At 40.2% G+C, this 27,733-nt stretch overlaps 1 protein-coding gene across 2 annotated transcripts; it reads left to right on the top strand.

The window, feature by feature from the left end:
• The first annotated feature begins 176 nt into the window (after nt 1-176).
• Nucleotides 177-26,065, top strand: Lypla1 (lysophospholipase 1). Of its 2 annotated transcripts, XM_051159595.1 has the most exons (8): nt 180-355; nt 851-882; nt 14,521-14,586; nt 16,069-16,116; nt 17,270-17,340; nt 20,786-20,859; nt 23,683-23,784; nt 25,817-26,065. In XM_051159595.1, exons 1-8 carry the CDS (start codon nt 287-289, stop codon nt 26,048-26,050), a joined length of 696 nt encoding a protein of 231 aa, XP_051015552.1. In that variant the 5' UTR covers nt 180-286; the 3' UTR covers nt 26,051-26,065. The 2 variants fall into 2 exon arrangements, with proteins under 2 accessions (XP_051015558.1, XP_051015552.1); XM_051159601.1 differs by lacking the exon at nt 23,683-23,784 and having other exon boundaries at nt 177-355.
• The last annotated feature ends 1,668 nt before the right edge of the window (nt 26,066-27,733 follow it).

Here is a 27,733-nt window from a genome sequence, read left to right as displayed (position 1 = left end):
GTTCACGCACGCCCTGAGGGTTGGCGGGTGGTCAGCAGCGGCCCCGCCCTGCTCCGGCTGCTCGCGGGAAGCCGCATTGTGACGCGCACGCGCGGCCGAGCCAGGGTGCGAGCTCGGGGCCGAGGCAGAGCCCTTGCGCAAGGAACTCGGGCGGGCGGCGCGGGGGCGCGCACGCGCCTGAGCGCGCGCCCGGAGGGGCGGGCAGGGACTCCCGGCTCGCAAGCCCTACGGCCGCCGGGCGCCCGAGCTCTCTTCCGCTTCCGACCTGCTGTCTGGCAGCCGGTGGATGTGCGGCAACAACATGTCCGCCCCGATGCCCGCCGTCGTGCCCGCCGCCCGGAAGGCCACCGCCGCGGTGAGTGACGGCGCCCGGGCCTGGAGCCCCAGCGGGCGCAGGCGGACCCAGGCCTCCGCGCGTGGATGCACCGCGCCGCGCCACGGGCTCCTCCCGGGCCGGGGCCAGGAATCCGAGTCCGCCCGCGGGGCGAGTTCCGACGTCTGGTTGCTCAGTCGGTCTGCGGCGTGTGTGGCTGTGCCGCGCGAGCTCGGATTAACTTTTGCTCCCGGAAACTTTTGTGACGAAAGAAATCGGCTGTGTAGGAGACTTTGGTGACTTGACTTTACAGAGGCAGCTGTCTTTATCGGACTGTGATTTGCCTGTGTGAGACGTCTGAGTGCTAAAACGCCACATTATCTTAGGAATCAAAACGAAGGCGTATAGAAATTAATTAGCTTGCGGAATAGTGTTGTGTTTTTAAGTTTCTAGGACCTTCATTCGCTTTTGTAACGTAACCAAAGCTACATTGTAAAACAGTTCGATGTGGAATTACTTTTTCTTCTTCTCTTTTAGGTTATTTTCCTTCACGGATTGGGAGATACTGGGTAGGTACCACTATTAGTAGCCCTAATGAGATGGGGTCATGCAGTTGCTTACTGGTCAAAGGTTGCATGCTGAAGAAGGCTGAAATTACAGGAACAGGTATTGCTGCTGGTCGGATTCTCATTAGCACAGTGATGAGACAAGCTTTTCTGCTTAAGAGTTTTCCTCTTAGGTTGAGTTTCTCATCTTTGAGATTGTCTCTGGAACACATTAAAATGGCTAATTGCTTTTTGAATGGGTATTGAATACCAGAGAAGAGTGGAATGTTTGCTGAAGCGGTGTGCAATTCCAGAGCAGGTTGAGAAAGACTAGTTGGTTCTCTTAGGAGAAATAGCAATGGCATGGAGCATGAGTCCTAGGTCAGTGAGTAGATGATTCCTTAAAAGAGAAAATCAAAAGAGGCAGAGGCCAAACTTGATTAATTTAGAAGCTTATCAAACAAATTTTGCTTTGTTTTTGTGGTTCTGGAGGACAGACTCCGGGCCTTATACGTGCTGGGCGGACACTTTAGTCCCTTATCAGTCTATGCTGCCGTAATTTACAGTAGATTATGGTTTTCTTGCTACTCATTTTTTTTTTCTACAGAGGTTTTCTCGTGTTTAATTCAGTGTTCATCTGATTGAAACTAGAGTTACATAAGACTGTCAAAAATAGAAACTGGGGAGATGGCTCAGTGGTTTAGAGCAGGGGCTGCTTTTCCAAAGGACCTGGGTTCAATTCTGAGCACCCACACAGTGACTTACAACCATCTGCCACTCTAGTGCTAAGAGATCTAATCCCTGTTCTGGTCTCCGTAGGACCTGTGCACATGTGAACAGGCGTACATGCAGACAAAACACCTGTACACATAAAAAATAGGTTAAATTTTTGAAAGTTGGTAAAAAAGAAAATTAAGTAGCCAAGTTATTATTAAATGTTCTTTTCACCATGTTATTAGGCCCATTGTTTAAAATATTCAGAAAGTTGAGACAGGTGGTTTTCTTGAACTCTGGAGTTTTAAGACCAGCTTGGACAACATAGTGAGACCTTGCCTATGAATGAATGAATGATTGATTGAATGAATGAATGAGGCATTGGGCTAGACTAGTTGTCCTTTTCATAATTACTAAGGTAAGTTACTAACCTTATCGTCCTAACTTTGGAGCTTAGATTTATTCAAGGTAATATGGATTTAGATGATGTCTAGATTTATTTATTTATTTATTTATTTATTGAGACAGAGTTTCTCTGTGCAAAAGCCCTGGCTGTCCTAGACTCACTTTGTAGACCAGGCTGACCTCAAACTCAAAGTTATCCTCCTGCCTCTACCTCCCAAGTGCTGGGATTAAAGGCATATACTACCACACTTGGCTCGCTAGACTTTTTTTTTACATTTATTTATTTATGTTTATTTATTTTATTTAGAGAGAGAGAGTCTCTCTCTTTCTCTCTCGTGTATGTGTGTGTGTGTGTGTGTGTTTTGAAGGAGTCAGTTTTTTCCTTAAACCAAATGGGTTCACAGGATTGAATTCAGGTTGCCAGTGTTGGTAGAAAGCCCTTAGCCCACTGAGCCTTTTCATTAGCCCAGTTTTGTTATTATTAACTATGTTGTCACAGTATCTAAGGGTGGCCCGGAATTAATAGCTATCTTTCCAGCCTTCACCTCTGTTTGGTAAACTTTCAAATTAACCTAGCTATCACCTGATCTTCAACTGATTTTTTTCTTTTATAACATAATCTCCTCCCCACCCTACCAGCCCACCTATCTTTGTATGCTTGGCATGTTTCTTTTTGTTTGCTTGTTTTTTGAGGTAGTTTCTCAGGGCTGGCCTGAGCTCAGTGTAGATCAGGCTTGCTCCAAACTTGTGTTCATTCTCAAAGCAGTCTTTACAAGTGTTTGCCATCATAACATGCAGCCTATGGGAGCAACAGCTCTTATGTGTGAGTGTATACATGTACACACATATATATATGGAGGCTGGAGGACAACCTTGAGTGCTGCCTACTGTTAACCTTGAAAATTATATTTTTTGTTTTTGAGATAGGGTCCAGCATTGGTCTGGTTTTTTGGCTTTGGTTTTTTTAAAAAAAGGATTTATTTATTGTATTTATTTGTATTGTGTATTTAGTGCTTTGTCTGCATCAATGTAGGTGTAGGTGTATGCGTGTATGTGAGTGTTTCTGGTGCTTTCAGATGTCAGAAGAGAGCATTAGATGCCCTGGAACTGGAGTTGTGGACAGTTGTTAGGCAATGTGTGGGTGCTGAAAATCCAACGCGGGTCCTCTAAAAGAACAAGAGCATCAAGTGCTTGTAACCACTGAGCTATCCCTCCAGCCCTTGCTTTTCTTTCTTTTTTTTTTTTTGAGACAGGGTTTCTCTGTAACATCCTTGGCTGTCCTAGCCTCGCTTTGTAGACCAGACTGGCCATGAACTCAAAGAGATCCCCCTGCCTCCGCCTCCTGAGTCTTTTCTTGTTTTTAAATGGTTTCTGGAAGTGGAACTGAAGTCTTCAGGCTCACAAGGAAGACTCCTCATCCTATCCCTGTTCTGAAAAGTAATTTATTTTCCGTGTTCTTCTATTTGTACTAATATGGAATTACTGAAAACGTTGTAGGACTCTACCAATGCATCCAATAAAAATAACAGATTTGTGGGCCAGGAATGGTGACACGGGCCTTTAATCCTAGCATTTGGGGGACAAAGGCAGGGGCATCTCTGTGAGTTTGAGGCCAGCGTGGTTTATGTAGTGATCCAAGGCCAGCCAGATGACATAGTAAGACTGCTGCCTGGTGCCTCACATTTGACCACGTCCCCTGGAGGGGGAGACCTGGTGGCACTCAGAGGAAGGACAGCAGGTTACCAAGAAGAGACTTGATACCCTATGAGAATATATAGGGGGAGGTAATCCCCCTCAGGAACAGTCATAGGGGAGGGGAATAATGGGAAAATGGGAGGGAGGGAAGAATGGGAGGATACAAGGGATGGGATAACCATTGAGATGTAACAAGAATAAATTAATAAAAAAATAAATATTCATAAATGCTAAAAAAAACCAAAAAACAACTACCCACCACATTTGCTTTACTAAATGGGCTTCTTTATGTTTTTGTTGTTGTTTTGTTTGGTTTTAGTTTTCTTTTGGGGGGGGGGGTCGGATAGGGGGAAACAGGGTCTCTCTATGTGGCTCTTGCTGTCCTGGAACTCCCAGCGTAGACCAGTTGGGCCCAGCTTTAAACTCAAGAGATTTGCCTCAGTGTGCTGGGACTAAAGGCTTGCTCTACCATGACTGGCAACTAAAAGGATTTCAAATGGCAGAACTTCTGGGGAGGTGCTTTTTCTTTTGTTTTGTCTTGTTCATACCTTGGTTTTGTGAACCAAGCAAGAAAAAAGGAGAACAAAACTTCAGTATAAGCAGGTTCTCTACAGATCCATTGTGGCCAGATTCCTCAAACTACAGAGTGAAAATGTGAAGAGAAAAGTCTGTGATGTGAAATGAGTAATGGATTTAACGTTTCAGTTGCTTATATAAAAATTAAAAGTATGCAGTTATAAAAATAACATATGAACAATCACTAAAGAAATGGTAACTTTATTAGTTCCATGAATATATGGTGAAACTCAGAACTAAATGGTCTAGAAGTAGCAATTTAGTGTTTAAAATTCTTTTAACAGAAGTCATCATCTGATATTGCTTATGTTTGTAACATGTAATAAATTAAAATGAATATTGAGGAAGTCTTGTTCTGTATTGCATGAAATTAGTTTTCTTTCTAAAGTAAAAATAGCTTTTGTAATTTGAAAATGTTACAATTGTATTTTATTTTATTTTTTTTTTTACAATTGTATTTTAAAAAGGGAGTGAAATATGTTGCAATTCCACAACCCAGATATCACCTATTTATTTTCATCTCATTTAAAAACTATTATTTTGAAATTCGTCCAGTCTTATAGAACTTCAAGAATAACACAGATCCCTGAATATACTTTACTAGATTTCTTTTTTTTTTTTTTTTTTTTTTGGTTTTTCGAGACAGGGTTTCTCTGTGTAGCCTTGGCCATCCTGGACTCACTTTGTAGACCAGGCTGGCCTCGAACTCACAGCGATCCGCCTGCCTCTGCCTCCCGAGTGCTGGGATTAAAGGCGTGCACCACCATGCCCCGCTCTTTACTAGATTTCTTAATCTCTTTCTGTACTGAAATACATATGCTTGCTGTGAAAGTAAGTTGTGGGTGTGACAGTTGTATGTCCTATATGCCATGTAACCCTTATAAGATACATATATATAAACTGAATGCATTTTTTGCGTCAGGACAATATTTTATATAACCATGAAACAGTTATCAAATTCAGGGCATTTAATATTATCTAACATAGCATGTGCAGATTTTGCCAGTTTACCTCAGTAATACAATCTAGTTTATTGTCACACATGCATTTAGTTAGCATATCTGTGTCTATGTGGTAGAATGTTTCAGTTTTTGAAAAGAATGATGCCATTTCTCCTATTCTTTTGTTGTTTTTGTTTGTATTTGCTTTCTGTTTTGGATTTTTGAGGCAGTCTCTCTACATAGCCCTAGCTGTCAGAGAATCTCACTTTGTAAACCAGGCTGGCCTTGACTCACAGATATACCTTCCTCTACCTCCCAAGTGATGGGATTAAAGATGTGGGCCACCATGCCTGTCCCTGTCCCACTATTGTTAACATGTCTCTTGTTAAGATGGTCTTTCATTTCTGCGTTTGTTTTCTCTTTGTAATTAAAAACCAAGTCAGGGCTTGCTGCAGTGATACAGGGTTGCAGGATCATCGTGAGTTGGTAGCAGCTTGGGTTACTTATGAAATTCCATTAAAACAAAAGAACAAGGCATGTGTGTGAAGATACTTTTAGACCATGAAGATGGTTCTTCATCAAAGTTTCACCCAGTATTTTTAATAGTAAGTTTGCTCTTGTCCATGTATGGACAAAGACTGCTTTAATAGATTATATCCTATTACTATTGTGTGTGTGTGTTTTTCTTTTTTAAGACATTACTAACACAGTATTTATAGCTTCACACAGATTAACCAATTGTAAATGTTTCTGAGCTGTTGAGGAATAAATTGCAGAGGTAAAATTCAATTGGTAGAGTACTTAGGAAGCATGCAGGAAGCTCTGGGCTTAATGATTAGTGCTGCAGTAAAACCAAGCGAGGAGGAGGTAGTGTGAAGTTCAAAGTTACAAAGTATTATGACAGAGTGAGCGTGAAGAATTCGAGGTGAGCCCAGACTACATGAGACTTTTCACAAAGAAAAATAAAAAATAAGAGAGAAAAAAAAAAAGCTAGCCAGACGTAGTAGCACACAACACTAGGAGGTATAGGCAGGGAGATCTCTGAGCTCAAGGCCAGCCTGGTCTGCAGAGCAAGTTCCAGGACAGCCGTGGTTACACAGAGAAACCATCTGACCAAAGAAAAAAAGAAAAAAAGTTGTAGCCACATTGCCTCACTAGTCCTTTACACTTCAGTGTGTATTTTATAAATATGTAGGGCATGCATGTGGAAGCTAAAGAACAGCTTTTGCTTTGGGGACTTGGTTCTTTCCCTTCACCATGTGGATCCCAGTGTCAAGCCTAGGTCAGGAAGCTTGGTGGTGTGCCTTGTCTATCCTCTGAGCCATCTTGCTGGCCTCGGTCTGTATTTTAAGGTCAAAAACTTTCTCACAAGCTGACAATGTAGCCACCAATTCTACTGTCACCATCTAACCTACCAGCATCATTTACATTTCCTTTAGTTGACCTGATCTAGGAGTACACATCACACTGAGTCTTGCTTTTATGAGCTTGGTACTGCTTAGGGATACAGGCTGATTCATAGACTGCCCCTGTTTGGGTGGTGGTTGCTCATTTTTTACAGTCTCAGGGCGGCCTATTATGACTGGTGCTGTTTGCCTCAGGTACACATGATTTTAATTCTCGTCCTACTACTGGTGATACTGTATTTTATCAGTTGGCTAAGATGCTACCTAATAATTTTGAATAATAACTGGATATAACACTTAAAATGTTAAATGCTTGCATATTAAATATTTTAAATGTTTAAAAGTATTTTGTAAGAGGATATTTGGCATTAATGAAGATAGTCTTTTCCTCTCCATATTTTTAATGAATGGATTTACCATTAACCAAATCCCCTATGGTTATTCACATCCTTTTCCTCTGGCCTCTTGGCATTTTTACTTTAATTTTTACTTCTGCATCATCGACGTCTCTGGTCTCACTTTCATGTCATTTCTCAAGTCTGGCTTTATGTCCAATCTGTGTTAAGTCATTTTGCCTTTGACCAGTTAGATGGAAAGACTGATGAGAATTTAGATGTGCTGAGAATTTATGTGGGATGAAGGACATTCCTTGCACAGTACTTTGTGTTCTCTTTCAAAAGATAAGCAGACTGGAGTGAATGTGTCAGATTCACTGTTTGCCCTGGACTCTGGCATGTGGGCTGGTTGTGATCATGTACAGCATAGTTCCTCGAGCGCATGGACGCTGAAGCAGAAGGCTTGGCAGTCCCAGGACAGCCTAGACTAGACAGAGCTGAAACCGGCCTGCATTACAGAGCACGACTTTCTTTCTTTTTACATTTTTAGATTAATTCATTTTTATTTTGTATGAATGTTTTGCCTACATGCCTGTGTGTGTCCTAGGTACATGCCTGTTGGATTTCCTGTAACTGGGATTACAATGGCTGTGAGCCACCATAGTGGTGCTGGGAATCTACCCCTGGTCTTCTGCAGGAGCAGACGTATTCCTAACCATCGAGCCATCGCTCCAGCCTGGCAAGACCTTTTCAAACAAAGCCACATCCCAAACCAGACAACCCCCCACTTATAAAACTTTGGTATTAGGTTTGTGTTCTGTCTCTCTCTGTCTCTGTCGCTCTGTCTCCATTAATTCAGTTGGGGATGTATGTATGTGCATGTAGGTCATAAAACAATTCTGATTAGGTGCTTAATATTGGTCTTAAAACATTTTAGCTCATATATCTGTGAAAAAAATGTAAAGGACTGAATACAAATTGACCTAGATAAGGCTGGCCTTGAAACTCACAGATACCACCTGCCTCTACCTCTGCCTCTGTAATGCTGGGATTTAAGGTGTGCACCACCATGGCCCAGCTCCTTTGATTTTCTTATGTAAGAGTGTGTACCATTTTGTGCCTGGGATAGAGGCTGGGAAACAATGACCCAAATTCAATTTTGGTCTTACCACTTACCATTGTTATTGTTTGAGATGTAATTCATATAGCATAAAATTCACACCTTTAAAATATATGATTAGGTGATCTTTAGCTTATTTGCAAAGATCACCTTAATTGCAGAGTATTTTCAGCATTTCACGAATGACAGTCTCTACTCTTCTCTTAAGCATTACTTAATAGTTCATTTTCTATGGTTTTGATTATTCTGAATGTTTCATATAAATGGAACCCAGACCATGTTGTCTTCAGCGTCAGGCTTCTCTCACTTGGCCTGTTTTTCGGGATCATTAATGTGACATAAATACTGCATTTTTCTTCGGGAGGAGTTGCATACACTTGACTATTCAGACACTCACACCCATGTGCACATGTAGAGCTGGAACAGGGCACTGTGTGTCATTCACTGTTGCTCTCTGCCTTATTGGCATGAGAAAGGTTTTTTTTCACTACACTAGAAGTGCATTGTTTTGACTAGGTAGGCTGTCACTTTCTTCCGAAGTTGGGGCTATGGGCTTTCATTTTTTTCTTCCTTTAACAAAAAAGTGTGTGTGTGTGTGTACGTACATATACATATATACATATATGCATATATATATGTACATACATATGAGAGCTCTATCTACATGTACACCTACATGCCAGAAGAGGGCATCAGATCACTTTATAGATGGTTGTGAGCCGCCATGTGCTTGCTCACAACCTCTGGAGAAGCAGACACTGCTCTTAAACCCTGAGCCATTGCTCCAGCCCCCCACCCCCACCCCCAGCCCCCGTGCTGGGCTTTCTTCATGGGTTTTGGAATTCAAGTTCCGGTCTTCACACTGCAGAACAAGTGTGAGCTATCTCTGCAGCTCTGGTATTGCACTCTTACTACGAAATAATCCATTGCATGGCTACAGCTACGAAAGCACTCTGGTAGTTGTGCTATATTCCCAGCTTCATGACTCCAGCTTTTTTAGTCTTCATCATTGAATAGGAATGAATGTACAAGGCACAGGAGGTTTTAAAAAGTGTAAAAGCCTGCAGTGTAGACCATTTGATATGGAAAAAATGACCAAGATTTTGTATATTAAAAAGCACTATAAAAATAACATTAATTTTTTTTGTCTGAATCCTATTTTCCTAGCTGCCATATGCTCAAGTCACCATTTCTCAACAAAATGAGATTACAGGGAGGTGAGGCTGTCAAACATTTTAGCTAGTCATATTAAATCAAGCTATCTATCTATCTATCTATCTATCTATCTATATTTTTTTCCCCTTATGAGACTGTCTTGCTATCTGTTCTGGGATGCCTTTTTATTCTCTGTGTAGCTTAGTTGACCTCAAGGTTAACAATCTTTTAACCTAAGCCATCCAAGTACTGGGGTTCATTAAATGTGTTTGCTACCAGGCCAGGCTTAAAATAATACTTTGAGGAAGATAATTGAACCTGTGTTCCATTTGGACTCTTAATAATTGGTGGACAATATTTTATAAATATGGTTTTGGGTGACTGTCCGTTCCCAGAGCTCTAATTAACTGAAATCTTAATCATGGTGTTTATGGTTTATTTAGTTATCCCTGAGGTCATTAACACAAATCCCAAAATAGAGAATACACTAATGATATACCTAAAGGTTGTAAAAGAAACTGAGGGGGCTGGAGAGAAGGCTCAGAGGTTAAGAGCACTACTCTCTGCTCTTTGGAGGTCCTGAGTTTAATTCCCAGCAACTACATGGTGGCTCACAACCATCTGTAATGAGATCCCTGGTGCCCTCTTCTGGTGTACAAGCACACATGCCAGCAGAACTCTGTATACATAATAAATAAGTAAATTTAAAAAAAAAGAGAGAGAAACTGAAACATCATTGGCAGTGAGCAAGGTAAGAATCTCTTCTAATGTGGCTGAAGTGTTGCCTTTTACAGTGGTAATAAGGGTGTGTGTGTGTGTGTGGTTTATATTTTATGTATTTAATTACAATAATATTTGTTTATTTGATTTTGTTTTGAAACAAGTTCTCATATGTAACCCAGGTAGGCTATAAACTCACAACCCCCTTGACATAGCTGAGTGCTGAGATTACCCAGGTTTTGTGTTCTATTTTGGTTTGGGTTCATTTTATGTGTAGGAGTGTTTTATCAGCATATATGTGCATGCCTGGTACCTGTGGAGAACAGAAAAGGGTGTCCATTCCCATGGAGTTGAAGTTACGGACGGTTCTGAGCCACCATAGCAGTGCTGGGAACTAAACCCCAGTCCTCTGTGAAAGCAAACAGGTGCCATCTCTCCAGCCCTACATTCTGTGTTTTAAATGCTGCTTTGGGCACAAGGCTTAAAGGCCTCCCAGGTTAATGCTCAGAGGCAAGGACCAAGATGGCGCGATCATGTCTGGTTTGGTCTGGTGATCTGGAAGTGCAGGTGTGTATCAACACTGCAGAAAGTTTTTTACTATGGATATTGTGACACATGTCTGTGTAAACCCAGTACTCAGAAAGCTGAGGCAGGAAGCTGGTTGGGAGTTTGATGCCAGCTACTTAGTGAATAATAAGCCATCCAGTCACAGAGTGAGACCCTGTCTTAGCAAACAAACAGCACCCACTATTTTCGAGCTTTCCTAGTGGATGTGAAGTGGAATCTCACTCTGTGTGTGAATACAATGCTAAGTCTGTTAGCATGGGGATGTATTAGCTCTTTGTTTCAACATATCCTAGAGCTTTCCAGGTGAATCTTAATAGTTACACAGACACACACATACGAACTTTTTATTGGGATCTGGGAGGATGGAGCCAATAAATGAGATGGACTAAAGTCTCATGCAACAACCAACTTTATTCTGAGCATCAGACAATTTATATTCTGAGGGTTAAGGAGAGTCACATGAGTAAAGTCAATCACACACAGGTGAGCCACACATGGCAGAAAAGGCGCACATGGCGGACAAGCTGCACGTGGCAGAGCATGTTTTCCATAGAGGCATATAAACAAATAGCGATAGCCAGTTGTAGTGAGTAATCTGAAGAAAAGTCACTCCTGACCCTCCACACCTAGGAGGAGCAGGAAAACATGCTCCAAGAACAATCCCATGTTTTTTAAGAAACTGAGGTCACAGACTCTTCTCTTAGTTTCTTGGTTTTTTACAAGCACTCAGAAATCTCACACAGTTCCTTTCTTGAATCATGTTCTGACAACGCATAATACATAAATCCACATGAACTTGTACTTACGACACATATAAGCACAGAATTCCTAGAACAGCCATGCTCCCTGCCATGGTGGCCACGGACTCTAACCTTCAGGAACCTTGAGTCCCCAGTTAAGAAATATATGATTTGCTTTTTTATTTTATAAGGAGTTAGAATTAGGAAAGTGTCTTGAGTCTCAAAAGGGACTGGAGTGGAACTTTGGATTTTTAAACAGTATAGAGACTAAAAAGGCTATGGGGATTTACAGTTGGATTGAGTGCATTTTGCATTATGATGGCTACGAGCCTATGGGGACCAGGAGTGGAATGTGGTGGTTTGAGTAAAAATGCCCTGCCCCCGACAGGCTCATATGTTTGAATGTTTTGTTTTCAATTGTTTAGGAAGGATTAGGAAGTCTGTCACTGGGGGCGGGAGGGGGGCGCTTGGAGGTTTCAAAAGCTTTGGCCAGTTCCACTGTCTGTGCCTCCTGCTTCTGGGTCAGATGTAACCTCTCACTGCTGCTCTCAGTGCCACACTCCCCACCATCATGGAAATGAACTCAGTTCCTGAAAATGTAAGCAAACTGTCAATTAAATGCCTTTTTAATGAGTGGTCTTGGTCGTGGTATTTTGTCACAGCAATAGAACAGTGACAAGGGAAACAGCATGCCATTGGGAGTCATTTTATTAAGATATTAATTTACCCAAGGCCTCAATAACAGTATTGGTTATGGGTTCCATCTTATGTAGTAGACCTTAAATCCATTTTTTTTTAAGTGTCTGGTTACTCCCCAACACTCATGCCTTTCTTACAGCAGTGAGCAAGCACTTTGCTGTTATTGCTAGCAGAGTTCACAGCTGGTGAAATTGATGACTTCTTTTTCCCTCCAGTAGTGTGTATAGAGCCTTCTATCTCTGTGTCCCTTAACCAGTAGGAGTGAAGCTTCCAGTTGGATACTAGCTCAGTTTCTCCATGTTTAATGACATGAGTATGTTGTCTTCAACAATAGGGTCTTAGCATCAGGTTGTAGAGCTATCCCATAGCATTGCCAATGGCCTGTAATATTGGGGTGGAGGGCAGCCTATGGAACCCCTTTGGTAGCATATCATGACTAATTGCAGTATCGTCCCTCCATTATATGGTGAATTGGCTTAAATTCCTTTTATATGTGTGCATATTTTGGGAAACCTCTACAGCAGCAGGTCTCCATGTGGCTTTTCAAAGGCTGTTAGGGTTAGTTGTCCCCCTCCATAGTCCCTGTGCCCTGGCTTACCATCCTCACCCTACTTAATCTTCCTGCTCTAATATCTCCTTTACCCCTTCCTTGGAAGATCCCTTCCCCCATCCCTAACTTCTTAGTATTCTAAATGATGTACACAAGTCTGAAGCATAAAAGCTATCATTCCCACGTAAAAGAAAACAGGTGATATTTGTCTTTCTGGGTCTCAGTTACCTCATGCATGATTGTTTCTAGCTCCATCCATTTACCTGAAAATTCTATGGTACAGTTTTTCTTTTCAGCTCAGTTGTGTAATGTACCATTATATAAATGTACCACATTTTCCTTTTATATTCATTTGTTGTTGGGCATCCAGGTTGCTTCCCACTTCTGGCTGTTATGAATAGAGTTGCCCTGAATGTGGATGAGCAAGTGTCGCTGCAGAATGACGTGGGTATACACCCAGGAGTAGTACACAGCAGGGTCTGGACGTGGATTGATTCTCAGCTTCTTGCTGTTTCCCATCCCCCATGTCCTCATCAACATGTACTGTCATTTGTTTTTAATTAATCTTGGGATATCTGAATTGGGCTAACAGAATCTGAAAATAATTTTACTTTTGTCTTTTCCTGATAGCTAAGGATCTCAAACATTTCATTAAGTGATTCTCAGCCATTAGTATTTCATCTTTTGAGATGTTAGTTCTATACCCCGTTTTAAATTAGGTTATTTCCATGATGTTCTTCTAGTATTTTGGAGTTTTGTTCTTAGTCCTCTTATATTCTAGTTACTTTCTGTCAGGTATATAATTAGTAAAGATTTTTTCCCCCTATTTTGTAGGCTGTCTCTTTGCTTAAATGGTGTCCTTTACTGTATAGAAACTTTAGTTTGTGAGGTCCCATTTATTGTTAGTATCCTTTCCTATGCCAATGAGTTTGAGTATTTTCTATATTTTTTCTTTCATTAATTCAAGGCATCCAGTCATATGCTGATATCCTTGATCCATGTCAAGTTGTATTTTGTGTAGAGTGAGAGATGAGGCTCGAATTTCATTCTTCTTTCCGTGTGATCAGTACCTGTGATCAGTACCATTGGTTGTAGATGCTACCTTTTCTCCACTGTGTATTTCTGACCTGTCCAGAACCAGTTGGCTTTTATTTGAATCTTCCATTCTCTTCTACTTACCAATGTGTCTTTATGCCAAGGCCATGCTGCTACTACTATAGCTTGTAGTATAACTTGAAGTCAGAGGTGGTGATGCTTTCAAGCAGTATTTTTATTGCTCAGATTGTTTTAAACTATCATAGGTCATTTTTATTTCTGTATGAGTTTTGATATTTTCAATATTTTCTTTGAGAATTGCATTTAATATGGAAATTGTTTTTGGTAGGATGGCCATTTGACAGTAGTTATCCTACTAAGTAACATGGGAGGTTATTCCATTTTCTAGTGTCTCCCATTTCTTTCTTTAGTATCTTAACGTTTTTATTATAGGTTTTTCATTTGGTTATAAGAAATCTATATCTATATATCTTGTAATAACTATCTTGAATCTATAGTTTTTAGTATATCTACAACATATATGTATATATACATATATGTACATGTATATGCATATATATTTAATCTGAGGCTGTTGTAAAAGGTACTATTTCCCTGATTTCTTTAATATGTTTTTCATTTGTATAAAGGAAGGCTATGAAGTTTAGTGTTAATTTTATATCCTGTTACTTTGCTAAAATGTTTTTATCAGCTGTAGAATTTTCCTGATGTTTTTAAAGGTCTTTTATGTATCAAATCATATCTAACAGCAGCATCTGTTGACAGAACTCACGGAGACCATCGTCTGTTTAGGCAATCCTTAGAGAAGGGCTGTTGCTTCCACGTCAGCAGAGGTGCTCAATAGCATAGTCTCTACTCTCAAGGCACGTTATGGAGCTAGCATCAGTCCTCATAGAAGTTTTAAGCTTTAAGTACTGTTCTGTACCAGCTTACTAGAATGTAAAACAGTAGTTAATACCGTGATTTTAATAACTGTCTACTAGGCATGGATGGGCAGAAGCCTTTGCGGGTATCAGAAGTTCCCACATCAAATACGTTTGTCCACATGCGTGAGTATTTCTAATATTTTGGTTTTTTTTTTTTTCTTCAGAATCTATAACAAAATTGTAATAGCTTTGCTTTTCCAGAAAAATATCTGAATGTAGTTGTTCCCCTTTTAAATGAAAAAGAGATATTAGCATTCCTTAAAGCTAAACTATTCTTGGGCTGGAGAGGTGGCTCAGAAGTTAAGAGTACCGTTTGTTCTTCTAAAGGTCCTGAGTTCAATTCCTAGTAACCACATGGTGGCTCATAACCATCTAAAATGAGATCTGGTGCCCTCTTCTGGCTTACAGACACACATGCAGGCAGAACATTGTATGCATAATAAATAAATCTTTTTTTTTTTTTTTAAGCTGAAATATTCTCTTGGTTAAATGGGGGCGGAGGTGAGGAAGGAATCCCTTTTTGAAATTTAAGATATTTTTCTAGAGGTCAGGTGAACTTAAGGCCAGAACAATTCTCTTAAATACGTAATGCCTGTGAGGTTCCAAAGAGACCCATGGGTTATCCATAAACAAGGTTTACCTGCTAGATTTGTGAGAAGTCTCTTTAAATTGAAGACATGCACGTTTTATTAATTAGCAGTAGTGTGATACACTGTAGTAGATAAGATTTTAGTACGTGGCTCTGAAAATGTTTGCTGGTGTCATAACTCAAAAAATCAATAAGCTTGGCTTTTTTGAGATGAAAGGTTCCTAAGAGTAGCCATGCGGGAGAGCTAGAAGCATTGGGTTCATGCCAGTAGGCTAGTGCTTACTCCTTAGACATAACAGGGTGACTGGATGAGTATGCAAAGAGCAAAAGAGCCTGCAGAGTCCCCTGGCCTGCTGAAGAGCATCTGATGAGCCTCTGTAGGCTGCAGCTGAGGGCACTGTCCAGCATGGCCACCCCAAACAAGAGACAGAATCATGACTTACTTGAATTTCCACTACATTTGTCCCTATATTGGATTGCTCTAAGCCTGTTTCCTAATCTGGAGAAGTTTACATTTTCACAGGATTTTGAATTGGTTTTTGCTGTATGAATAAGGAGGATAGTGGCATTGGTGATTAAGAGTATATTTCTATTCCTTTATGAGCCTATTTTTCATTCCAGATGAGTTAAACATAAGAGACACTTGGGTAGAGCTTATACTTATTTATAGGTCTCTTAATCAAGCAGGTATATAACTAAGGAATAAGCAAAATGTAATCCAGGCATATGGGAATTAATGGTACAGTAGCAAGGCAATAAAATGCTCTTACCAGAGTCTCACTGTTAATGTATTTCCAATTGTCTTGGTTCTTAGAACTTACAGATATAAAGTAAGGCTGTTGAGACAAAAAGTAGTTGTTAGGAACTAAATTTAGTTCTTGGCAACAGCTGCTCTGTCTTCAGAAAACAGGTCTGGTGCGAACAGGACAGAGCTATGCGGTGTGGAAGTGTGAAATACCAGTCATACAGCGAAACATGGCTCTGCTATCCTGACATGCTGTTTCTTTCCCACGTAGGCCCGTGATGCCGGTTACATTAAATATGAATATGGCTATGCCTTCTTGGTAAGTAAGAGTGTACCTATTCAGTAACAACCTTTTAACCTTTTCAGAATGGCTCTTGTGTACTTTTATTTAGGTCTTTTTAAATTGCAGGAAAACAGTTAAGCTTAGCCTTTATAACTCATGCTTTATAACTGAGTTAACTTTACAGAAGGTAGAGCAGCTTTTTTTCTGTAAGAAGAGAAATCTGTCCGACTGCTCATTAACCAAACATTTGATTCATGAGAATGAGACACGCACTCTGATTGCAGCTCAGGCCTTCCCTCTGCCAGCGCCTTGCCTTCCTGGATGGTGGATGTTCAGGTCATTGGCCCCGTAGCCCTCTCAAGGTGCCTCACATACCCTTCCCAGTCAGAAAGTAGAGCTATGAGTCTCTCTGTGCTTGCTCTGGATTTCTTTTCACTGAATTTGCCAAACAAAAATGTTTTGATCTTGACACTTTGATTTTCAGTCTAGTCCCTACTGTTTTGTCCTTTGGGTGCATTTATAACCTTGACTGGGCTGTTTTTCCTTTACCTCTTCTCCAGGAATAGTTTTCCTTTTCTCATTTAATTATTCATAGACATGTCTTTAGTGCTGTCATATGGAAATGTGCCAACTCTGCAGTCATTTAACTCAACCCTGACAAGTAAGCTTAGTGCTGTATGTCCTTTGTTTCTGGGTTTCTGCACTGTTTATTGTGAGACCTCACCAGGCCCTGCAGCCTGATGTCTTCGCGTCCACTCTTCCTTTCCTCCTCACCCTGTACTCTTTTGCTTGGTTGGTTTTGTTTTCCTAATTCCTAGTCCCCTTCACTTTGGGGATTATGTGGAGGGTTCCTATCTAAACTAAGAGTTCTGTCTGTTGTTCCTGGAGATTGTCATGCGAGCACACACTCAACAGAGGAGTAGAAAGGGACAAAGGGTGGTTTTCGTGGCCTCTGATGTGAGGTGCCTATACAGTTGTAGCCAGCACATTTTAAACAGAGCTTCATCTGTCCACTGGAGTACTACTGTTTGTAATTTCTCTACAGACTAACTTGAAGTTAGTAAACATATCTGCCAGGTATGGGCTTTTAGAATCAAATCTTTCTTTTATCTTATCCTTCTTTTCTTTCTTGTTTTCAATATATTTTTATTGATAATTTGGGAATTTCACACTTGCCATTATTTTCTAGGTTTGATATTATTGGGCTTTCACCAGATTCCGAGGAGGATGAATCTGGAATTAAACAGGCAGCAGAAAATGGTGAGTACCAAAGTGACTATAAAGGCAAACACATTCATAAATATTTTAGTAGATCCATTAGTTAAATTTTGATTAAGTGTGTTTGATTAAATATAATATAGTTATATGTTTTCAGATGCTAATACCCGTCTCGCTCCCTTACTTCCTGCCTTTCTCTTCCTCCCTTTGCTGGGGACTAACCTATGGCCTCACAAGTCCTATACAAGCACTCTACCATGAAGCCTATACCGCCAGCCCACTGTCTCCACTCTTATTACTTGCTCACACTCCCCCCGCCACCAAGTCTTCTTTTTTTTGTTTTGTTTTTTGAGAATAGGGTTTCTCTGTGTATCCCTGGCTGTCCTGGAACTCACTATGTAGACCAGGCTGGCCTCAAACTCAGAGATCTGCCTGCCCCTGCCTCCTGAGTGCTGGGATTAAAGGTAGGTACCACCACACTAGGTTGCATACACTCTTATAGTTAGTTGCAGTCATCAAACTTGAGCTCTGTTGCATAGAGGTTTGTTTTTTTTTTTTTAACTGACATACGCTAAGATGAGCATGTTGGTACCCATCTATGATATTAACTGTTGGGAGGCTGAGGCAAGAAGATTGCTGTAAGAGATAGCCAACGTGGATTGCATAGCAAACCCTGTCTCCAATCAATAATACATAGGCAATGGAGAAAATTGTACTTTAATATAGTTATATAGCTATTAAAGAGACTTGAAGTGATAGAATGTCATACTATAAGGGCAACTAACAGTAAAAGTGGTGTCAGTGGGTAATATCAGTGAAGTAACAATAGGTAGCACTTAGCTTTTTACCAGCTAGTCATTTTCTAGATAGTGGCTCATTCAACTTCCCCATGAAGTTAGTTGTAAGGATTGTGTTGTGGGTGAAAACAGATTAACTTACTCAGAGATGTAGTTTTTAAGAACTGCGCAGCAACAGCCTTTTATGTACATGTATTGGCTGGCAATGACTTAGAATATATGGTGACTTCTGTTTGTGGGCCACATTAGAAACCAACCCAGCCAGGCGTGATGGCGCACATCTTTAATCCCAGCACTTGAGAGGCAGAGGCAGGCAGATTGCTGTGAGTTCGAGGCCACCCTGGTCTACAAAAGTGAGTCCAGGATAGCCAAGACTACACAGAGATACCCTGTCTTGAAAATCCTAAAAAAAAAAAAAAAGAGAGAGAGAGAGAGAGAGAGAAAGAAGAAAAAAAGAAAGAAAAAGAAAAGAAAAAAAGAAAGAAACCAACCCAGCTGAGAATTGGTCACTGCAGTCTTGGAGCTATATACATGGCCTGCTCTTTCTACTTTTATTTGTTTTGTTTTTTGTTTTTTGGGTTTTTTTTTTTTTTTTAGACAGGGTTTCTCTGTGTAGCCTTGGGTGTCCTGCATTCGTTTTGTAGACCAGGCTGGCCTCGAACTCAGTGATCCGCCTGCCTCTGCCTCCAGAGTGCAAGGATTAAGGCGTGTGCCACCATGCCCGGCATCTTTCTACTTTTATATTTATTTGAAGTTTTCCAAAATGGATAAAAATCAGTAGATAAAAAATCATTTCATTCATTTTAAGAACATCTTTATATCTCTAAGATAGAGAATATACATTCAGAACACATTCGCTGTTTGGGATGTGAAACCGTGACCACTGACTGACTTTATCAGTGTGAATATTAAGGCTAGAATAAAAAGCTAAAGTTTTGTCTTAAAAAATAAATGACACATTTGGGTTTAAGTGTGTTAGAACCTGTAGAAGAGGTAAGAGCTGTCCTTGTTAGGTAAGCCCCTGAGTAAAAGACTCTCTTTTAACAATGAAGGTGGGTTTTTTTTTTTTTTTTTTTTTTTTTTTCTCCTCTAAAATGAATATGGAAGAGAATGAAGGTCAGAGATTCAGCTTGGAAGACAAGAATAGAGAAAATAAGTTACTGAATAAATAACAGTTACCGGTTGCCTTCTGGCAACCCACTTTCTTCAAGTGGCTGCTTGCATGTGTTTATTTGTGTGTGTGTTTTCAGGTTTCTCTGTGTAGCCCTGGCTGTCCTGGACTCACTTTGTAGACCAAGCTTGCTCCAACTTAAAGATCTATCTACCTCTGCCTTCCGAGTGCTGGGATTAAAGGCATGTCCCACCACGCTGTGGCTGCTTTTTATTGTAGTTTTAAAAAATACTTTCTTGTTTTATACCATCAGTTGGTATAATCTAGAAAATAAAGCTAAATAATCTCAGCCTCCTAGGCAGCCCATCGCTGCCTCCTCCTTCCTGACAGCTGTGCTGTTTTTGCCCCTCTCCTTATTTGTCTCTATAGTTTTTTCATTTCCTAGTGTAAAACCCACTATCTCAAGCTTTTCATACTGGTTGGACTGCCTTTTCTTTTTCATACTAACTTTAAGAGCTAATTTTTGTTTGTTTGCTTTTTTTGTTTTGGTTTGTTTGAGACAGCCTTGGCTGTCCTAGACCTGCTTTGTAGACCAGGCTGGCTTAGAACTCATGGTGATCTGCCTGTCTTTGCCTCCTGAGTTTCGCCTTGCCCCCCCAACCCCCCCACCTGGCTTGTTTGTTTGCTTTTGAGAAATGGTCTCTCTATAGCCCTGGCTGACCTGGAACTCACTATGTAGAACAGGTTGGCCTCGAACTCAGAGGTTCACCTGCTCTCTGCATCCCAAGTGCTGGGATTAAGGCATGATCCACTATGCTTAGTTATTTTATAAACTAAAAATAACTTTAACTTTGGACATAGCTGTCTTTAATTGCCATTCCAAGGATTTTGACATCCTCTTTTAGTCTCTGTGGGCATCCGACACACACAGGGTGCCCACATAGAATTTCAAATGGATATCCGAAATTCCTCTCCTATCATTTACTATTTCAATTTAAATGGAATTCTAATTTTTAATTTTTATTTTGTTTGCATTTGTGTTTTGCCTGCACATATGTCTGTGTGAAGGTGTCAGATCTTGGAGTAACAGACAGTTGTGAGCTGCCACTTGGGTGCTGGGAATTGAACCCAGGTCCTCTGAAAGAGGAGTCAGTGCTCTTACCCTCTGAGCCATCTCTCCAGCCCCTAATAATTTGAATTATAGGAAAAAGTGACTTTAAGTCACAAATTAGATGATCTTTAATGCATACTACTTTAAAATGACAAGTTTTACCTAATTTCCATTTAGTTTATTGAAGAGTTATAAAATATGTACATGAGAATTAACCATAAAGAAAAGAACATATATGTATGTGAGAAAATATATAACAAGAAATTATTGAATGTTAAGCTAAGCAGCTCCTGTGGAATCTGAGGACTTAGATCATAAAACTATATGCCTCCTTGTGTTTTAAAATAGAATGCTTTAAGGTTTTCATTCACTTCTGCCTTTAATATACTTTGCTTCTATTGTTTATTTCTAATATTTAGTTATCTTGATGTACATTGAAAATATTAATGATGCTTTTCTTGTTTTTAGTAAAAGCTTTGATAGATCAAGAGGTGAAGAATGGCATTCCTTCTAACAGAATTATTTTGGGAGGATTTTCTCAGGTAAGTTTGATTGGCAGGTCCACAGAATAAGCATATTTATCTACAAGTATGTAACTCAAATATATTACTTTGGAAGAGTCCCCTTTTTGGAGCTGTTACAGAATCTTACTTAGCTCATTGGTGCTGAGTTAAGTTGGATTGGATAGAAATTATATCTGCTGTACACTTACTTCTTTTCGTGTGTGTGTGTGTGTTTTGTTTTTTCAAGACAAGAGTTTCTCTGTATAGCCTTGGCTATCCTGGCCACACTTGGTAGATCAGGCTAGCTTCGAACTCACAGATATCTGCCCGCCTCTGGGATTACAGAGGTGTGCTACTGTGCCCGGCTCACTTTTTTTTTTTATTAATTTTATTAATTTATTCATATTACATCTCGATTGTTAGCCCTTCCCCTGTTTCCTCCCATTCTTCCCTCCCTCCCACTTCTCCCCTTCTCCCCTCCCCTATGTCTGTGATTGAGGGAGACCTCCTCCCCCTATATATGCTCTTAGAATATCGAGTTTCTTCTTGGTAACTTGCTATCCTTCCTCTGAGTGCCACCAGGTCTCCCCATCCAGGGGACGAGGTCAGAAAAGGGGCACCAGAGTTCATGTGAGAGTCAGATCTCACTCTCCACTCAACGGTGGAGAATATCATGTTCGTCGGCTAGCTAGGTCTTGGTAGGGGTTCGAAGCTTACTGCCTATATTCTCCTTGGCTGGTGCCTTAGTTTGAGGAGGACCCCAGGACCCAGATCTGCCTGTCATAAAGTTCTTCTTATAGGTTTCCAGGACCCTGTGGGTCCTACTATTTCCCCATTCTTCCATGCTACTCTCGCCTAAAGTCTCAATCGGATGTCCTCTCCTGCCCGGCTCACTTTTATTTCTTTTTTCATCCATTTATTATTACCATTCCTAGTTTCTTAGCACAGTTGCCTTATCTTTAAATTGCCTTCAAAATTGATTCACTAAATACTTGATTGGAATCTAGAAGGTACTTTTAGTTTTGTTGGTTGGTCAGTTGGCTTTCAAGTCAAGGTTTTACTCTATAGCCCTGGCTAGTATGTAACTTCTTTTTTTCTTTTTCTTTTGTTTTCTTTGTTTTTGGTTTTTTTCAAGACAGGGTTTCTCTGTGTAGCCTTGGCTGTCCTGGACTCGCTTTGTAGACCAGACTGGTCTTGAACTCACAGAGATTAGAATGTACTTTCTTAAAGTAACCACAATACACTGCAGCTAGGCTTCTTTTAGTGAAATAGTCCTATAAGGGAACAGGCTAAGTGTCTAGGTTTCTAAGATGGAGCTGAGCTATAAGTACAGTATTACTTGGGTTTCTTTCTCCCGCCTGATATTTTCTTTATGCTCAGCTTCTCTGTGTTGACCTTGCATCCTTCTTGGTTAGTTTCAGGGTGCTAGTGATGACCATCGGTCCTAGCACAAGCTCAGCAAGAAGCTCTGTGTCCCCACTGGGAACTTACATTTCTACTCACCAGTTTCCATGTAACCTTTCCCCAGAATGCTCTAGTTTCTAATCTCCTCAGTCAGTAACTATGAGAAATGTCAGAATTCTGGAATCAGTTGAGACAATAAAACTCAATGGAATGTAGGAGTATATGGTAATGTGGTTAATATAGTACATTAAAAAGGTGTTATTGAAGAGCACTTGCTCTTCCAGGGAACCCAGCATCAATTCCAGGTGGCTCACAACTAACTGTAACTCCACCTCCAAGGGATCTGACATCACACAGACACACATGCAGGTACATAAAATCGAAATAGATTATTTAAAAATAATTAAATAAAAAAGTGTTATTGGTATATTTTTGTCTAGCTAATACACATCCCCACAGAAGCTTAAGGTAAAAAATTAATGCTCTATTTAAAATATAATGTACACATAGTTATGTTATTTGATACTGAATATGGCCTACAGAAACTAATTCCTAGGTCTGGGGAGATGGCTCAGGCAGTGAAGTGCTTTCCACACAACCAAGAGGTGCTGAGTTTGGATCCTTGGAACCTGTGTACAAATCTGAGTGTGATGGCAAACATCCCTAACCCTAGTGCTGGGGAAGTGGCGAATGACAGATCCCTTGAGCTACCTGGTTCAGAGAAGAGAGCAGAGACCATGCCTCCAAAAAGAAGGTGGAGAACATTGTGGAAGAGGCCTGGCTTCAACCTCTTGACCTCCACACTAACACTGTAGACACCTAAGGAAACCAGTGGAGGACTTTCCATCTTCATTTTCTCTCTACTCATCTGTTTATTGCCTCTCTACCAGCTGTTGACCATTTTAGCTTTATAGCTCTGGAATTTACACGTTACATTTCCAGCCATATAGTGGTGTCCTGAATGTAACTGAATCCTAGTTCCACAGTCCTGAGAGAAAACATCACTGCCTACGATCAGAAAGTCTCTCATATCCGCATGTGCTACAGCAAGTAGGGGGCCTGGACAGGGGGTGGCATCTAGATGGATGACAGAATTATAGTTCCCAACACATGGCATGTTGTGAGCTAGATAGGCAAACCTCTAAAAGTGTCTGGTATACCATCTGTATTATTTTGAATTCCTGTTTTAGAAAACTAATTTAAATTTAATTTGGGGTTTATCTAAGACTTTTCAAAAAGGAAAATGAAAACTATAAATTCAGACTATTCTTAAGCCAAGATGTATTAGTATGTTTTCTTGGAGGTAGAAATCCATGCATTATAATATATGTTTTCATTCTTCAGCTGGCTTCATTTAACATTGCTCACAATATATTTTCTCATGGACATTACTAATAAGAATGCTCTCATGTGCTTTGGCAGAACTGTACTCCAGTTAACTACTTGCTTCTGTTCCAGGGAGGCGCTTTATCTCTCTACACTGCTCTTACCACACAGCAGAAACTGGCCGGCGTCACTGCGCTCAGTTGCTGGCTTCCACTTCGGGCTTCGTTTTCACAGGTAGCCTGCGTGGTGGGTGAGATTACAGAACTAGAACATAGCAGATAATGTTTAGGAGCAGGTCGTCTTTTTTATTGTAATTAATGAGCTTTTTATCCTTTTTTAGAGGTTCTAAGTTTGTAGAGAAGTGAATGGGAAATAGAGTCCTCGTCTTCCTTGTTTGTGCTCCAAACACAGCCTCCCTACTGCACACATCCCACACTACAGTGGCGCCTTTGCTTCAGTTGTTGAGCCGGCCACCAGCTGTTCATGGCTCACATCAGACACCTCACCTTAACAATATTTCTTTAGACTTTTGTGATGTGTTACTACACTTGATCAATATGTCCTCTCTGTGATTATTTATAGAGTAAGATGAACTTATTATCCTGTCTTACGTTTAATCATTTGATAAATTTGAAGTCAAATTTTAAGTGTAGTTACTTGAGAGCTTGGGTTTTTTTTGTTTGTTTTGGTTTTTGGTTTTTGGTTTTTCGAGACAGGGTCTCTTTGTGTTAGCCTCGGCTGTCCTGGGCTCACTTTGTACACCAGGCTGGGCTTGAACTCACTGCAGTCCGCCTGCCTCCGCCTCCCGAGTGCTGGGATTAAAAGAGTGTGCCACCATGCCCAGTTTTTGTTTGTTTTCTTTGGTTTTTTTTTTGTTTTTGTTTTTTTTTCCGAGACAGGGTTTCTCTGTGTAGCCTTGACTATCCTGGACTCACTCCGTAGACCAGGCTGGCCTCGAACTCACAGAGATCTACCTGCCTCTGCCTCTCAAGTTCTGGGATCAAAGGCATGCGCCACCACTGCGCTGACAGCAGGATTTTTCTATAGAATTTTAAAATATTTTAACAGTGGTAAAATAAGAAATGTGCTATGAGAGATGTGGAGATTATTTTCAGATTCTGAATTTCACTTTCCTTTTTGGTTTTGGTCCTGGGGTTGGCCACAGAGCCCTGAACGTTGCTAGTCACATTGCTGTTGTGTTCAAGTTGAACTCTTGAGACAGTACATGGACCAAACCTGAGATCTCCTAACCCAGCTTCCCAAGTGCTGGCATATTGTTTGTAAATTTATCTGGATTAACTGTAGGCCCAGCTAGCAATTAATTAAGACACAGACACTTGTTATATTTTAAAATAGCCTTAACCTGAGGCAGGGCATATATCAATCCTCTAAACTATCCCCCATAGAGGGGCAGGCATGGGATCCCTGTCTCAATCCCATGCCATCTGTTTCCAATAACTTTTATCAAGTTACTTCCCATCCGTAATCTCAAACACTTGCCAACGTTCTTCATCTGGGCTAGATTCTCCATCCATGCCAGCCATGTGCTTCTCCTCCATCTAACCCATAGCGGCCTTCCTCTCTTCACTTTAGGTCTCTCTCCTTTCTCGTGGTAGTCCTTTTTTTTTTTTTTTTTTTTTTTTTTTTTTCAGAATTCCTCTCTCTCCTAGCCCCACCTGCCCTGCCCAGGTGGGATGGCTTTTTATTAAACAAAAGGTTAGTCACAGAGACAGTAAACAGTAATTAGCATCAAAATACATGAGACCATGTCCCAACACTGGGACTGCAGGTGTACTAAAATGCCACATTCCAAATTAATCTCTTATTTAGAGTTTAGTCTTCTGCCATGTAGTAACTTTTCAGTGTACTATACATAATTTGTTAATTCAATTAAATAAAGTTGAGAACATGACTTACCTAATGTGTGCTAATAGTTACTGATTACCTCTCATGTCAACACACTGAAAATAAAAGATGAATTAAAATGGAATTGCCTTAAAGAAATCAATTCATTGGAAATTCTTATTATAACACATGACAACATAATCATGTAGAAACAGAAAGTTTAAATTAAATAGAAATTTAAAGATGCTGGGGAGCGTAAGGATAGAGGGGATTTTGCTTGGCTGAAATATTTGGCTGAATTATAAGTAATACCATATCTATATCTATATAGGTAGATATAACGCATATATCTCTAGTTACGAGTCTAGCATAGCCCTTTATATATTTGATACATAACATTCCTTTTCTATTTGTTTTACAGGGTCCTATCAATAGCGCTAATAGAGATATTTCTGTTCTCCAGTGCCATGGAGCTTGTGACAATTTAGTTCCCCTAGTGTTTGGTTCTCTTACTGTTGAAAAACTAAAGTCATTGGTAAATCCAGCCAATGTCACCTTCAAAATCTATGAAGGCATGATGCATGGCTCATGTCCTCAGGTAGGTGTCTCTGAAGTAGTGAGTAGAGTCACTAATTTAATTTCTCCTATGTTATAATTTCAAGATAAATAATACTTGGATGTTGGTGATTTAAAGGAGTTAATGAATGAATTTATGATTGAATAAAGTTAACAAAAATTTTAATGATATCTTATTCAATTAAAAATTTAAAATCTGATCACCTTTTAGAGATGAGCATTATATATAATCCAATAGCTAACTTTTAATATGTTTAAATTTTTATTTATTTGTTGGATTTTTGTTATGTTTTATTTCAAGATAGGATGTCTTTGTATAATTGCCTTGACTGTCTTGTTTTGCAGACCAGGCTAGCCTCAAACTCAGAGATCCACTTGCCTCTGATGAAAGTGTTGAGACTCCCAGCTGCCAAAAGCCAATTTATAAATACACCTTACTTAGTAAAATTTGAATTATAAGAATTCAAGTTTATTTGGTTGTTTTGTTTGTTTCTGTGTTTTTGGGGTTTTTTTTTGTTTTGTTTTGTTTTGTTTTGTTTTGTTGGTTTTTCAAGACAGGGTTTCTCTGTCTAGCCTTGGCAGTCCTGGACTCACAGCGATCACCTGCCTCTGCCTCCCTAGTGCTGGGATTAAAGGTGTGCACCACCATACCTGGCCTAAGAATTCAAGTTTAATAGAGAAAATGTATACCCAAATAATTACCATCAGAACATATTAGGGATATAATATTGTATTTGTAGTGCTTTGTTTTTTAAACAGTATCCTGAGAAACTGTGAAGAGTGAAATAAAATATTTCTTAGAAGGCACTGAGACCACAATGAGATATCTAGAATATGTAGATAGTATGTAGATACCAAGTATGCAGGTAAAGGGGACTAAATGGCTGGCAGGAAAAGCGAACTGTCCAGTTTGGCTAGAATGGGAAAAAATCTGTATGTTAAGATATGTTAGGGGTGTAGCTCAGTAGCTAGAGTGGTTGCCTGCTATGGACAAAGCCCTGGGTTCCATTCTTTGCACTTCATATGACCTGCACACAGAATCATGGCACAACCGTAATCCCAGCACTTGAAAAGTAGAGCAGACGGGTCAGAAGTTCAAGATTATCCTCACCCTAATTCAAGGCCAGCATGTGGTGGCCGGAGAGGGAGAGAGAGGTTTCAGGGTAGATGATAAAGCGAGTGAGGGCTCTCCTGTAGAAGTGTATATGGCTTGCTGAGGAAGGGTTTGTTCTCTAGGTAGCAGGAAGCTATTTGTTGAAGTGAGATGTGGTATAGATCATGAACCAGGTGAGGCAGAGTCCACTAGTATATTCGGGTTAATCCTATAGATAGGAAGGAGGCATCAAAGGGACCTTAGATTTGTAGCTCACTGGACTAACAAATACTCCACCATAAAGTAGGTACAAGGAAGAGTTTAGTGTAACAAGAAAGAAATGAGGTTGAGATTTATGAAAGGAAATAAGTACATAGAGACTATACATAGACCTTTTCAAAAGTTTTCTTGATAGACAGGGTGCACCTCTACAGTCCCAGCACGTGGAAGGGCTGGGACAGGAAGATCTTATTTTAAGACCATCTTGGGCTACATAGCAAATTCAAACTCTTGACCACCTTGACAAAGACCCTGTCTCAGAGAAGCTAACAAATTTTAAATAGGTGTCTTATATACATACTTTCTTTCACATGAGTAGCTGTGTATAATTCTTTATGAAACACACCCACACACAAAGGATTAGTCATGTATCATTTCATTTTAGTGAGG

The sequence above is a fragment of the Acomys russatus genome, chromosome 2 (assembly GCF_903995435.1).
Source record: "Acomys russatus chromosome 2, mAcoRus1.1, whole genome shotgun sequence".
Taxonomy (NCBI): Eukaryota; Metazoa; Chordata; class Mammalia; order Rodentia; family Muridae; genus Acomys; species Acomys russatus.
Note: the sequence above shows the minus strand (reverse complement) of the source record. Positions and strands in the feature narration are given on the sequence as shown.